The sequence below is a fragment of the Equus asinus genome, chromosome 11 (genome assembly GCF_041296235.1).
Source record: "Equus asinus isolate D_3611 breed Donkey chromosome 11, EquAss-T2T_v2, whole genome shotgun sequence".
NCBI classification, from domain to species: Eukaryota; Metazoa; Chordata; class Mammalia; order Perissodactyla; family Equidae; genus Equus; species Equus asinus.
Window position 1 is genome coordinate 18,030,971 of NC_091800.1, and position 15,968 is coordinate 18,046,938.

General features: G+C 37.1%; 1 protein-coding gene across 3 annotated transcripts in view; it reads right to left on the reverse strand.

The window, feature by feature from the left end:
- Window positions 1–250: 250 nt before the first annotated feature.
- Window positions 251–15,968, reverse strand: part of ALG5 (ALG5 dolichyl-phosphate beta-glucosyltransferase) — a 41,992-nt gene continuing 26,274 nt past the window's right edge. For all 3 annotated transcript variants that reach the window (XM_014862689.3, XM_014862688.3, XM_014862690.3), the window contains 3 exons: window positions 11,349–11,500; window positions 2,785–2,870; window positions 251–457 (listed from right to left, as the gene is read on the reverse strand). In XM_014862689.3, coding sequence (XP_014718175.1) covers window positions 342–457; window positions 2,785–2,870; window positions 11,349–11,500 — 354 coding nt within the window. In that variant the 3' untranslated portion in view covers window positions 251–341. The remainder of the gene's footprint in view (window positions 458–2,784; window positions 2,871–11,348; window positions 11,501–15,968) is intronic.

The window sequence follows — 15,968 nt, forward strand, 5'->3', positions numbered from 1 at the left end:
TATTTACGTTCATGAGAATTATGCAGGCACTTTAGAGTACGAATAATTGCTTCTGTCTTCTGTTTAAAGACTGTATTTCTCAGAATCATAAGGATAATTAATCTAAATAAACAAAATTGCTAAAGCAAAAGAAAATCTGATTTTGTTTACAAACACCTTAACATTTTTTTGTTGTCGTTCCTAAAGGTGTATACAAATTTTTCCTTACGGCAGTTAATTCTTTAACATTATCAAAAGGCAGACAATGGCATAGGTTTATTCCAGCTTTATTTAAAATTTTAATTGCAAATGAAATAATATGACACTGATGCATAAGAACACAATCAATGATGGCAAATAAGCTAATTCACTTTCCTGGGTTGTTGAAGCCTCCAGGCCCCAGTCAGATATCGAAGTCGTATAAAAAGCAGGTCCTTGCCCATCTGTAGCCAGCTCCAAAACGGAACTAATTTAGAACCTGCAATTTAAAAATAAACTTAAATAAACTCAGGAGAAAATATATCAGTGTAAAATAGTATTTTAGAAGTCAATCTACATGACCTTGGTGAGCTTCTGGTAACCTTATTATTCATATTGTTAATGTATGTATGTATTTATGTGTGTATGCATGTTAAACATTTAATTCCACCTGTACGTTTAAAGATGACTTTTGGGGACAAATTTTCACGTTTTACACGCTGCTTTTCAGTCTCTCATGTACTACAGGGAATCAGCTACCCCTCCACACATAATACAAGTATGGATTAATAATCTTGAGATAAGTCCAAGACAAAAATCCAATTTTTATTCTAATTCTATCAAAGACTCTCAATCAGCTAAAATAAATACCATCTTGGCTAGGCCATCTTCTTGTGCTGTGATTGCCAAATGGCAACATGCCAAGCCCAGTTGACTACATGAGATTTGCCTCCTTGAACATGTTTTAAAAGCCCTTGCTTTGACCCCGAGGGATTTCTTTTTAGTAGGAAGTGGAGCTCCACCCCACTCCCCCCAGTTCAGGTAACTAGGGTGCTGGCTGGTAAAGTGACATGGCCAAGATCAGTACTAATCACTGACAATTTCCAGATTGGAGCATTGGGGCTCCAGCTGCTTTCTCTTTTTCTTTCTTTTCCCCCCCAGCTTTACTGAGGTTTAATTGACAAATAAAATTGAAATCTATTTAAAGTATACAATGTGATGATTCGATGTACGTATACACTGTGAAATGATTACCACAATCAAGTTAATTAACACATCCACCTTAATTATGTTTAAATCATGGACAAAAGAATTAAACATCTTCAAAGATGAAGTGAGTGGTTTCTCTAAAAACAACAAAAACAAAACATCTTGAAGTGAAATCAAACTTGGATCTAAACTGTGACAATTTCAGATGGCCCTAATAGGGAGGTGGGACTGACTATATGGCCGAGGGTTCTGGGAACAACTAATACAAAACTACTCTTTGAGTGCTGGTTATTGAAAAATAATACACAACTATCTCTGAAATGCAAACGAGCAAATGATATAAATATGAAACACATTTTTACTTTTCCCCACTTCATCTTCCCATAGAGTCTATGCTGGGCATAGATCAACACAGACAGATAACAGAGTTATCACTACAAGTCTGAGCAATCCTTTTACCTGCTTCCCAGTCCCCTTTGATCCATACTGCTACTGTGGAGATTAGTTAAATTTCTGTAAACTCTATTCGATTCAGCAAGACTCCAAGAGGTTTAAATTCGTTCTAGACTGTATAGTTTGTATGACTGCCAGACCGGCTCTTAATCTTTTTCTGTCCCTAAACATCTGAGGTTACAGAGCAATAATGGCTTACTGCAACAATGACTTTCCAGAGGAGGCCATGCTCACCTGGGGGACAGGTGACTTTGAAAGTCTCCAGATGATTGTTAACTGTTCCCACACTGTTAACTAACATAGGTTCATTCTAAAGTAAGCAAAGGAGAAAACTAGAATATGTTTTAAATTCTATACAGCCAGAGTAGTCTACACTTTTCTGAACAGGAATTATTAAGAATTATGATAGGGGCTGGCCCCGTGGCCGAGGGGTTAAGTTCGCGCGCTCCACTGCAGCGGCCCAGGGTTTCGCCGGTTTGGATCCTGGGCGCGGACATGGCACCGCTCATCAGGCCACACTGAGGCAGCCCACATGCCACTACTAGAAGGACCCACAAAAGAATTATGATAGATTTCACATTATTACAGATCTTAGAGATCTTTACGTCTTCACATTATTAAAGATCTTAGAGATCTTTTTGAACATATGTACAGATACAGTTAAAAATTGGCTGTGAATGGATTGTGGACATTTGGAGTAAAAACAACTATAATTCCTTATTTAGCTTTGCATAGTGGTTTGCAGGTACTCAATACCCACTGAGTTATGATTATCCAATGAGTAATACAATACTAAAATTACCCAATGAGTAATATAATACTAAAAAAAAAGGTGATGCAAACAATAAAGTTTATTTCTAGCCTCAGATTACTGTGATCTTGTCTACTGTAGCAAGTTTGATTGAATTTCTTGGGCAGAGCAGTAGGCCTACTGAAGACCTCAAGAAGAGACTGAAGTAAAAGAGAAGGCAGTGAGCCGGGTGGAGGGGATCAGCAGGCAGGCAGTACTCTCTATGGAACAGCCTCTCTGAGTCAAGACAGCTGAGTAGGCCCAATGGGGGCAGGGGGGAACATTAAAGCCAGCTGACTTTATTGGGCAACTGTATTTCTGATGTCTCCCCCACCCCCACATAAGATCAGCTGTAACATAAACAGTATACTCACCTTCAATTTCAGTCCAGTTGACAGCAATTTCTGCTATTGGAATTTTAAAGAACTGTGCTATGTAAAGCAGTTCTACGTCAAATGCCCTGAAATAGAATATATATTGATATTTATTTTTAAAAAGACAAATAGAGCGTAATTAAATCTCTACCTTGGCAGGTTTTAAAGAAGCTTACATGGCAGATGTAAAGCTTATACTGTTAAACTAAAGATCAGATTCACATAAGGTCAAATAAAAGGTAAGTAGTTCAGGAGCTTCAAGGCAAATAAAATAATTTAGTGTGTCATTGCATAACATTTAAATGAGAAATATCCTGTCTCTATCACAACTCAGAAACCCCAAGGATAAAAATGGCCTCTTGCGCTCCAAGAGCAAATTTAATCCTGGAAATTTTCATGATCCATGGTTTGCAATCCTAGCCTTAATTAGCTCAAGGTACAGAACTGACAGCATTTTCAACTGATTCAGAGAGCTGATAAAGAGGAACTCTGAGGAGCTCTTGGAGAGAATGTTCTAAATCACTTTAGAGTTGCTTGATTACATTCTACTGTCAAAGGATCAAGGGTTCTTTTCTAAACACAGGGCCCCTAGGGCCCCATCTTTTCCTTTGCCCTTCCCCGTGCCGTCGTGGACAATACAGCACTGGCAGCTGTTGAAAGTGAAAAGCCAGTTTAGACTGGTCGGAAATGCTCTTTGGGCATAACTAATACATACAGAGGAAGTAGATATATTGTCTCTTTCTAACATACACCGTTAAAAACATCTCCAGTCTCAATTCCCGGTCATCCTTCCTTCTACCTACGAAAGGTTTCCTCCTCACAGCCCCTCGGTTTAGGTCAAATCTGCTTTCCCTGACTCAGAAGTTTTCCTGGGCTCTGTTTACAAAGTTCTCTGAACCAGCTGCTTCCTTTCTCTGGCATCAAGCGCAGGAAGAGAAGCAGCACTACCTGTTAACCTTCATGCTCTTTAACTGCCCCTAAAAGTGCTCAAGTCCTTCACGGTTCTGCTTTGATCCTTGAGTCATCAGGCCCTCACTTTCTAGACTACATGGAACACACTTCAAACTTTCAGGGCTTGGTTTTAAAATATTAGCATAGAGAGGAAAATGCCTAAAACCCACTTCTGTTTGATTTCCCTGATCCAAGACAACTTGAATTCGCGAGTTTTGTTTTCTTGGCCATAATACCACCACCATCCATTATGCAACTAGTTTAAATCCCAAGTATTTGGATAATTCAACGAGAAAACTATTTTTTAAAACACTTAATGCTTTTTCTTATCCTAATAAAATATTTACTTAAGATGATAAACCATTTACAAAAGTGTTCTTTGTATTTTTAAAAGGACTATGTGAAACTTCCGTTAACTAGAATTATGACACTCATGAAAGGAGATAATCTGAATATTAAGCCTTGTGCTTAACCCTCTCCTTTAACACAAAAACAAAAATTTACCTAATGGGCTGAGTTAGTTCTAATGATATTCAATAATCTGAACAAGATTATTAAGTGTTTTTCTAAGAATATCAGTATATTCTTAGTGACTTATCAAAGACACAAAACAACATAAGAATGATGAAAGGAAAGGAGGAAAAAAGCACTGATTAATTGACATTACTTTATATTAAAAAAAATCCCTTAAAGGGCTATTTGTTTTCTAAATGATTACTTTTTTTTACTCTATCTTTCTTCCCTTAAACATTTTAGATGAAATGAAGATGCTTATTTTTTAAAAATTGCAGTAAACTTCACCGTATTATAAGAGACCAATCTGTTACCACAGCAAAGATTATAATTAAAATATCAAGTACTTCTGCACTGAACTGTATGCTACTATGGAGAAGCAGTACAAGGCTTATTCTCCAGTAAGATGCCTCCATGTGTTTTTGCAAGTGTGGGGAGGGCAGAGGCACCGTGTTTTCTTTTGTTACTCAGCTCTTGGACTAGCTGTTACCTCACAAACAGATGTATTCCTGTAGAAGAAAGGGCACGCTGAGACTCTGGGAAACACAGCAGACACACACGTACCCGACCATTCACTCCTGAAATTCCACTGAAATTAAAACAAGGATGGAACAGACACACAGGAACAAAGAGAAGAGGAGATGATAGCAGTAAAAGAGGAAATTTCAAAGTTGGAAAGTAGTTGGACAAGTGGTAACTAGGGAAAGTAGACAATGGCAGGGGGAGAAGTCTAGAAGCAGGTTAAGGGGTGCCACAGAAGGCCCAAAGGCTCAGACATCAGAGCCTCAAATGATGCCTGCAAGTGGGTGTGCAGGTGGGTTGCAGATGGGACGACTCACTGAAATCTAGATGAGATTCTCCTTTCCTCCAAAGATTCTGCGAATGCTGGCAGGCAGGCTCATATCTCCTAGGCAGGAGACCGAGGGATCCCATTTTAGTGAAAACGACCAGCCCAAAGGGTGGCGACAGCTAGGAGTTTCCTACACAAAATGGCCCCACTATTCAATCTGTAGTGAAATCTACGAGTCAATCAGAGGCTCTGACCATGCACACAGCTTCTGATGAGCTTTTTTTAGTATCAGACTAAAGACATCTGGGATAAACTTTAATGACTAAAACAAAGAAAAAAAATTGGTGCAACAGACACAATGCAGGGAAAGAAGAAAATGTCAAAGTTTTAAATGAGACATTAAGAGAAGTAGTGGAAGATATAGTAGTCATGAAACAAAGAGAGATTTTTTTTTAAAAGTGAATATTGGAAAACAAGAGTTGTAGGAAATTAAAATTTTCATAGCAGAAATAAAAATTCAAAAGGAGGGCTGAATGATAAAATTGAGGAAATCTTCTCAAAAGAAGAAAAATAGAAAAGAGGAGAGAAGATAAAATTATAGGATCAGTAAGGAGGTTCCATATCTGTTTTATAAGAGAGAAGAGAGAAAAGGGAGAGAGGAAATTGTCAAAGAAATGATTAAAGGACATTTCTCAGAACTAAAAGACAAGAGTTTCCAGATTTAGATGGCCTACTGAGTACCCAAGAAAACACATGAAAAAGGGCCACATGAGTCTCTGAATAATTTTAAAACACTGAAGCAAACTTCCAGAGGGGGATGGAAACAGCATGCCACAGACAAAGAAGCAGGATTCAGATTATCTACAGAATTGGACTTCTCCACAGAAACACCGAGTGCCAAAGACAACAGGGCCAGGCTTTCAAAATCCCGAGGAAATGATTTCCAACCTCTAATTCCTTCTCCCGTTAACTATTAGACAAGTGTGAGAGTAGAATAAAGACAAGTTTTCACATGCGAGGTCTCAAAGTTTCCTTCTCATATTTTTAGCAAGTTTAACAGAGGACGTGTTCTACTAAAACAGGTGTATAAACCAAGGAAAAGGAGATCGAGGACAGGAGCTGTGCAGCCGGCCAAAGAACAGCTAGAAAGAGCCCATGAGATGTCCCCAAGAAAAAAGGATCAGACTGGCGCATAATCTGATGTGTCAGATCATACTGAGAAAGAATTTATACTCCTGAAGGAGTGTGAGCGTGAGTAAGTGACAGATTCACAGGAGAATAAGGCCAACACAAAACTGCAGATATGGGGCCAGCCCGGGGGTGCAGTGGTTAAGTTTTTGCGCTCTGCTTCGGTGGCTCAGGGTTTATGGGTTTGGATCCTGGGTGTGGACCTACACCACTCATCAACTCATGCTGTGGCAGCAACCCCATACAAGATAGAGGAAGACTGGCACAGATGTTAGCTCAGGGCCAATGTTCCTCACCAAAAAAGCAAATGAACAAAAGAACCTCCAGATATTTATTATCTCTAGGAAAACAAAAAGTATGATAAGAAAGGTAATATAATCATACTGTATGCTACAGCCCAAATGTGAATTATCTTCACACAGCTATAACAATCAATACTGATCTGACCAAAAATTATTTTAAAATTGTATGAGGAGTGTAAGTGTGGAGGGTGTACAGGAGTTTAAGAGAACTAAATACTTATCCACTGATTTCCTATTTTGGAAAGTAACATCTAAAACTGGAAAATGGACACAGCTATGCAGACCCATTATTTTGAATATGAAAGCAAATACCACAAAGACAAAGTAAAAAGATGAAAGTAGCTACAGCCAGGGCGTAGGGATTGGGGATGGCGGGAGATGGGGCAAAGGACAACTGTTTTTCTGTTATAAGTCTTATTGACTTTAAATCATAAAAATGTATAACATGGATTAAGTATTTATTGAAGGAAGGACATTTCAAAGAATCCACTTTTAAAATTACTCATAAAGTAGGTCAAATTATACCTTAACATTAAATGGAAAGAATTTAGGTGAGGTACAGTTCTGCAGATGGAGATTATATATATATATATATATATATATATGTATTTAACATTACCCAAACTCAAGCCTCTAATTCTGCATCAAAGAGATGCCTATAACTCCTCAGTTGAGGGAAACAATAGACAAAATAAACAAATGGGATTTCATCAGACTAAAGAGCTTCTTCAAGGCAAGGGAAAACAGGATTGAAACAAAAAAACAGCCCACTAATTGGGAAAAAATATTTACAAGCCACTTATCCGACAAAGGCTTAATCTCCATAATATACAAAGAACTCACACAGCTTAACAACAAAAAAACAAACAACCCGATCAAAAAATGGGCAGAGGACATGAACAGACATTTCTCCAAAGAAGATATAAGTATGGCCAATAGACACATGAAAAAATGTTCATCATCGCTAATCATAAAGGAAATGCAAATCAAAACTACACTAAGATATCACCTTACACCCGTTAGATTGGCAAAAACATCCAAAACCAAGAGCGACAAATGTTGGAGAGGTTGTGGAGAAAAAGGAACCCTCATACACTGTCGGTGGGAATGCAAACTAGTACAGCCACTATGGAAAACAGTATGGAGATATCTCAAAAAGTTAAAAATAGAAATACCTTATGACCCAGCCATCCCACTACTGGGTATCTATCCTAAGAATCTGAAATCAGAAATCTCAAGAGTCCCTTGCACGCCTATGTTCATCGCAGCATTATTTACAATAGCCAAGATATGGAACCAACCTAAATGCCCAAAAACTGATGATTGGATAAAGAAGATATGGTATATATACACAATGGAATACTACTCAGCCATAAAAAAGGACAAAATTGGTCCATTCACAGCAACATGGATGGACCTCGAGGGTATTATGCTAAGCGAAATAAGCCAGACAGAGAAAGACGAACTATATATGACCCCACTCATAGGTGGAAGATAACATATAGACAAGGAGAACTGATCGGTGGTTACCAGGGAAAACGGGGGGTGGGGGGAGGGCACAAAGGGGGAAGTGGTGTACCCACAACAAGACTAACAATAATGTACAACTGAAATCTCACAAGGCTGTAATCTATCATAATCTTAATAATAAAAAAAAAATCCAACCCGTATTAAAGGTCAAAAAAAAGAGATGCCTATAGTCTTTTAACTTCAGCTGTCCTCATTGATGTTTTCTAATACCTAGAAAGTCTACTTGACTTGGATTTCCTGAAAGTTAGGAGAAAAATTTCAATGAATCTCTGTTACAATAAATTCTTAAAAAAGAGCAGTCTAGGGGCTGGCCCCGTGGCCGAGTGGTTAAGCTCGCGCGCTCCGTTGCAGGCAGCCCAGTGTTTCGTTGGTTCGAATCCTGGGCGAGGACATGGCACTGCTCATCAAACCACACTGAGGCAGCATCCCACGTGCCACAACTAGAAGGACCCACAACAAAGAATATACAACTATGTACTGGGGGGCTTTGGGGAGAAAAAGGAAAAAAAAAAAAAAAATCTTAAAAAAAAAAAAGAACAGTCTAAGGTGACACTTAAATGGAAATAAGGAGTAAATGCAGAACTTGGTTTCTATAAGTTATGCTGCATAAGAAAAAAGTACATCTGTTCTTTAGTCTTTCTTGACTTAAGTGCAGGAACAAACAGGTTTCAATAAAAGCCACTGATGAAACATTACTGTGGTGAAGGGTATACTGCTAATCAAGTCGATACATACATATTTGGTGGTTCTCCTTTACAGGCACAAAATAAATATAATTAAACCCTAACGAGAGATACAAGAGGCTAAAATTTTAAGTCAGATCAATAGCATGTCAATCAAGTCCAAAATAAATGACTCAAAAAGCATGCACATGAACATAAAATTTAAAGAAAAAAATTAAAAAATGTTCTTTAACTAAAAAAAAAAACAAAAACCCCAAAACACTAGAATTGTGCTGTCCAATAGAGCAACCAAGAGCCACATTTGGCTACTGGGCACTTGAAATGTGGCTAGTCTGAACTGAGATGTACTGTTGCTTGAAGACACAGTACAAAGAAAAGAATGTAAAATATCTCAATATTTTTTCATATTGAGTGCATGATGAAATGACAATATTTTTATACTGTTTTAAAGTATATTATTAAAATAAATTTCATCTTTCTTTTTACTTTCTAATGTGGCTACTAGAAAATTTAAAATTACATGTATGGCTTGCATTTGTGTCTCATATTATATTTATATTGGACAGTGCAGCCCTAGAACAATCCTGACAAGGAAACTTCATGATTTTTAAGTTATCACCCTAACCCTAATGTACTCCATTTCATAATCCTTCCTTTCAAACTGCAGAGAACCCTAGTTCTAGACGTAACGGCTGATGGCTCAATGCCCAAAGTAGAGGAAGGCATCAAGAGTGGCTTCTTAAATTAGGTTCTCTCATTTTGGAGTCCATTAACTATCAGGATGTTTTATTCTTTAACATAATAGAAACATGTCTGAATCTGAAGACCAAATATACATTAATTAAAATTTTTTAATCTAGGAAAAAAAGATTGAAAAACATGTTTGAATGATAATTTTCATTCTGAAATTATAGTTTCTTTAAAGTTATTTGGAGGGCTATATGATATCTATTTCTAGGGAGACTATAGATCTTTGCAAATAGATGCAAGAAAGTTGCAGAGACTACAAAAATGAACATCTACTGAAATAATTATGCAGATTCCACCATGAAAAGAATTCACATAGAGCCCACGACTAAGAGTAAGTATTAATTCTTTCAACGATATTGAGTACCTACGATGGGCCAGGCACGCTATCAGATAGTGGAATATACTAGTAAACAAAATCACATAGGACTCTTCTCTTGTGGAGCTTATGTTTTAACAGAGAAAAGGAAACATTACACAAATAAGCAAAGACTACAGATGTGATAGGTGCTATGAGAAAGGCTTATGGTACTGCAACAGTATACAATTAGGGGTGTCTGATCTAGTTTGGAGAGTGAAGCCAGGCTGTCCTAGGGAAGACCTGAAGGATAAGGAGAAGGTGAGAGGCTGAGGGGTGGGGGTGAGAAGGGAAGAATCTGCATGTGGAGACTCTGGTGGGCCAGACTATGCAATCAGTGCTGATATTGTGTATCAGTACACCTGTCAAGGCCACAGAAGGGGCCAAAAGGCAATGGGAAGCCACTGAAGGATTCTAAGCAGAAGAGATGCATTTGATTAATCACTTTTAATTTTTGAAAAGACCCCTTGGGCTGAAGCATAGGAAGTGATGATGTCCTGGATGGTGGAAGTGAAGATGAAGAGAAATGGAGTGACATAAAAGCTAAAATCAACAGGACTGGGTCATGGATTGGATATATGGAGGGGCTGTGGGGGATGTTGGGGCTGACCCCAAGGTTTCAAGCTTCTGTGTGACAGCGTTATTCATTAAATAGGTTGAGAGCTGAGGTGAGGTCCAGGATAAAGATACGCTGAGGGAACAGGATATTTCAAGACAGAAAGCTGAGAAGTGTTGAATACCAATGGGTTAATTAAGATAGTAAGTGGTCATATTAAACATGGTCACTGGGATTAACAACATGGGGTTAACGAGGTGTTTAGATGGAGGGATGGGGGAAAATCCATAGTAAGGTAGGTAAGGAGTGAGTGAGAAGTGATAAGATGGAGACACTGAATATAGACAACTCTTTCAAGGAAAGGTTTGCTGTGAAAGGAGAGAGGGCTAGAGCTGGAGGGGTGTTTGGGGTATCAATGGAGAGGGTTTTTTTAATGGCAAGAGAAATTTAAACTTGTTTCAAGAACTGATGGGCAAGATGTGGTTGAGGGGAAAAGGCTGCAGACACAAGAGAGAAAATAAGCCAAAAGGATTAGGCTCTTAGATGGTAGAAGGGGATGCAGAGGTCAAAGCATTGGCTCTTAGGCAGGAGAGCGAACTTACTCCTATAAAAGGAAGGGAAGAAGAGAAAATGGGTACCCTTCTCTTTTTCTTTTTTCTTCAAGGAAAAAAACAAAGCTGAAGGAAAGGGGATATTTTCAGGCCTCCCAATTTATACTGTCTACAATTAAGGTGAATACATAAGTTTATACCCTATGTTTGGTTTGACATTTTCAAAATAAGATCCAACCCAGTAAAAGGATAAAGGCACAGATTAAGTTTACATATAAAAATGTCAATCTGTTTAAATCTGGAGGTTCATTGTGAGAACACAGGGCTGCCTCTCATGATCTGGAATACCTTCTGTATAATAAGATATACCACATACATGCTGGTGAGGAACCTACCATCGTTCAATGTGTAGCGATGAAAACGTCCGCGAAGCTGCTTCTCGAGTTAATAATTTGAACCCACACTGTGTGTCCCTGATTCCTTTGACACAAAGGAACCACACCAGAAAGTGGAACCCATACATGAGAAGAGTACGGAAGTAAGAACGCTGAAACAAAGACAAAATAGAAATGATTTTTCCATTTATCTATAACAGAGACATTGAAATCACCTGGCCTGTACACAACTGCATTTTAATATTTAATTGACTGGTCGATGAACACACTGTTCCATTCCCTTCACTGGCAAAGCATTATACAGAAAGGGGGAGGATGCCTACTGCTGAGCGGACGGAGGCTCTGGAGAAGCAGTTACTCACGTCCTGGTGGTTGAGCGACAAGAAGCAGCACAGTACCGGTGAGAGGTCAGGGCCTCAACCTACCAGAATCATACCACAGCAGTTCTGGGCTGCCATGAGCAAGGAGAACATCTCATTCATCTACATATTTTGTGCCTCTCTGCCCAAAATATATTCCAGTTTCAAAAAAGGTGACAGTTACCAGAATATTTTGCAAAAGCAAAACACTAAGATTTGAACCTGAAGTTTGATACCTAGCTAAAGAGAATATTGATAAAAGAGGTACAGCAGAGTGTCATGGAAGTTACAGACTAGAAAGAAGTTTGAAGCAAAAACCCTGTCTCTCTAATTAGGTAAGACAGATATCTGATTAAATATATTTTAAATATAAGTTCTTTAATACTTTGGATATTAAACTTAAGTAGTCTTTAATCCTGAGTATTCACTGCTGTCATTAGTAATTAATTTTATAATTAGTAGTAACAGGACATAATATTCCATTATTCATTAAACATTGCAAACTTTAAAACATAGTAACAATAGATCATTATCATTGTATTCAAGACTTTCATGTTTAGGATTAAAAAAAGATAGGAATCTCAACATTTTTTATAACTAAGGTAATAGACCCACGTGATACATGCACATAAGGAACCTATTCAGAGTCTGCGGAGAACATTTAATGTCTCATACTATTAAATAGAGGTCCCTTCCTCCTTTTGGATTTTGCTTTTCATAATTGTAATCTTTAGTACTGTTCTTCACTCACATGGCTTTTTCTATCATTACTGAGCAGAACCATGACTGACCAGCGATGACACGACATAGTAGAAAAACGCCACTGACCTGTGCAGATCTCTATTTGAATCCTGGCTCCACTAACAACTAGCAGGGTGACCTTGAGCAAGTTACCTCAACTCTCAAAGTCCCACTTTCCTCATTTATAAAATAGGAATGAAAATGCCTACCTCATAAAGTTATTATAAGGATTACAGGAGATAATATTAAAGCCTTTAGCCAAATGTTTGGCACAGAAAGTAACAGGAACTCAATAAATGTTTTTAATATAAAGGAAGAAGGCTTGAAGCTCACTTTAACCTCCCGACTACAATTTCACTTGTGTATTAAATAGGGCAGGAAGGGAAGGAAGAATAAAATACCTATCTATAAAGTATGTAAAACAAACTTTTTGAAAGCATCTAGCACTTCTTATTATCTAGAATCATTAGTTACGTTTTGATGTAAATATGTCTTACCTCTCTAAGTAGGGCAGAAACCTCATTTTAAAATACTCTGGGAATCTCACAACAGCTTGCTCAGTGCCTTCCATATAAAATACTTCCAATACATACTGGTTGACTGATTAAACCTCCAAAAGAGTATTTATGCTTAGAAAAGAACAAATAGAAATTGAAAGATAGAAAAATAAAAATTAAAAGGTAGAAAAATAATACCTATATTCTCCTAGAATGATTTTTAATGTGATTTAGGTGAGCTTACTAGTTACCAAATAAAAATATTTACAACTGCTTGTGCTTGCATGTTAATACAAGATTTTTGCTTGTTTTATGATAATGGCTATCTTTGAAAAACCAGAAACATGTGGAGTTCACATGAAAACCTTAATTTATTTGATTTCCAACATATTTAAAAGCATAACAAGATACTACAAAAAGAGGATCTTTAAATTTTAAAACTTGGCAAAATACCTTAAAATTTAGAAGATATCTAAAAACATCATAGGATAGACTTATTTAGTTAAACTAAGCTAACAAAATCATAGAGTAGTACTATATGAATTTCTGAAGTAGATGTTTAAAAACATGAAAAAAAGACATTCACTACTTCAATATTAACAATAATCTCTCTAATGTTTATGAAATGTAAACAAAGAATTCAGGTGAAATTTAAAGTTGACTGGTAATTTCATTATCTTAAAGTCAGAAGTTCAAAGAAGTCCCAAGACTTAAGAAAAGACTCTTCAAAGAAAATCTGAAGACATCAAACAAATGGTAATGGATTCTATTTTAAGTCCTTTAAAAGTGATAAATTAAGAATACCCAATTTCCACATGATTGTTGTAACTGTTATACAGAACACATGGGGATGTGCACACATTTACGGATGCTAAAGGACTCCACTGGGGCTGTGTCATGTTTATCTTCCAAGAGAACAGTACAACAGATGGCAGGATTAACTGAGAATGTGTATAAACGTATCTAGCAAAGATAAGACTGAAAACTACAGGGTTAAACTATTGAAGTTGCTGTTTACTATCCTGATTAATTCTTTCACAATTTTTTTACTGTCCAGAGACTGATCACCATGCAAGCACATTAAGAGAAAACCTGAGTGGCTCAGAAAAGGAAGGCTATGCCGCAGTTTCTTGGACATGTGGCAGATGGATATGTTGCCTCTTGGAGATGAGCATCTCTAAGACAGGTCTAGCTCTACGAGGATCATCTGGATTTGAACTTGAACTACAAGCCTACTGAGCATCGGCAGTAGACAACTGCTGATCCCTAGTCAGTAGATCAGTTTATCCTTTCTTTCTACAGAGTAGTAGCCAACTCTATGGGGTCCAAAAAGCACTAAATCAATCACTAAGTTTTAGAGATGGAGGAACAGATGGATGGATAACAAGATAAATTATAAACATGTGGATCCTGGGCTAGATCCCTTGATGTGTGGCTAAAAGCAGTACTAGGTAAAAGAAGATTTAGACCATAGCAGTCTTATTTGAATACTATTCTAAGAAAAATTCAAAGAGTTTTCAACTAATGGATGTTCTATTTGAAAAGAATTTACACCATTAAAAACAAAACCAAAGAACAACATACTTCCTTTCTACTGCCACCAACAATAAATACAGGGCCCAAGTATCTCGTGCCTAGAGTATTTCAATAGCTTCCTAATTACTGCTTCCTATTTCTTCAATCTATCTTTTTTCCTCCACCAAGTAGATTATCCTCTTTTTCCCATTAATATATTATTTGAAAAAAGAAAAAATTCAATCACACAACCATGAAATTAATATCAGTCTATTTTGTGTTTTCGTTTGCATAGATATTTTTACACAATTATACTGTATTTACAATATAATACTGTTTTTTATACAACCTAATATTTTAGGTATTTTTCCCATGTGATTATGTAGTCTCCATTATCATCTGTTTTATTGGCTGCGTGACATTTCAGCCAGGGGAAATATCTATATTTTCTAGTGTTGGAATTTAGTATTTTATAGTTTCTAGTGTAACTATAAATAATGTGCTGAACATCTTGGGCATACACTTTTCCTTCCCTTATCCCTTGTGTGTCAGTAAAGTAATAAAGTTGGACTAGTTAATCTCTAAACTCTCTTTCAGTTTTAAATTCCTGGGAGTATGATATTCTCTATGGTTAATGGATTAAACTTTTTCAAATACCAGTAAGAGTCCATAGGAATATAGAATACTGGACCAGATGCTCAAGATGTTAAAATAATTTATTTATTAAAAAAAAGGAGAGTCTGTGTTTCCACATGTGAGCATAATCCTTAAGAGGTTTTATGACTCTGCCATCAGTATATTTTTTATAAAAAAATCAGAATTTCTTATCTTATTTCAGAATCATTGAGGAAAAGGTTAAATCTTCTATGCCACTGGTTCTCAAACTCTGGTATGCATAAAGGTGACCTGGGAAATTGTTAAAAATGCAGACTCTTGGTCCCATGCCTAGAGTCTGATTCAGTGTGGCTGAGACTGACCCAGAAATATGTATTTAAAAAAAACCTCCCCAAATAATTTTGACCTTGCACTGAAAAATATGGCTTTATTCTCAAACTACTTGACCACTCTAGATGAACCATTAAGAATATAATGGACAGGGGCTGGCTCTGTGGCGTACTGGTTAAGTTCACACACTCTGCTTTGGTGGCCCAGGGTTCGCAGGTTCAGATCCCAGGCGAGGACCTACTTACTACTCATCAAGTCATGGTGTGGTGGTGTCCCACATACAAAACAGAGGAAGACTGGCACAGATGTTAGCTCGGGGACAATCTTCCTCAAGCAAAAAGAGGAAGATTGGCAATAGATATTAGCTTAGGGACAATCTTCCTCACCAAAAGAAAAGAAAAAAAGAGACTATAATGGACAATTACTGAGCTTGTTACACTAGACCAACATTTTTAAGTGAAAAAATGATTCAAATAAAAAAAATTGCATAGAATAATTCCTTAATATATTTTTTCCTTTAAGTTACTCCAGCTTTTCTAGCCTAATCTACAAATTACAAAATG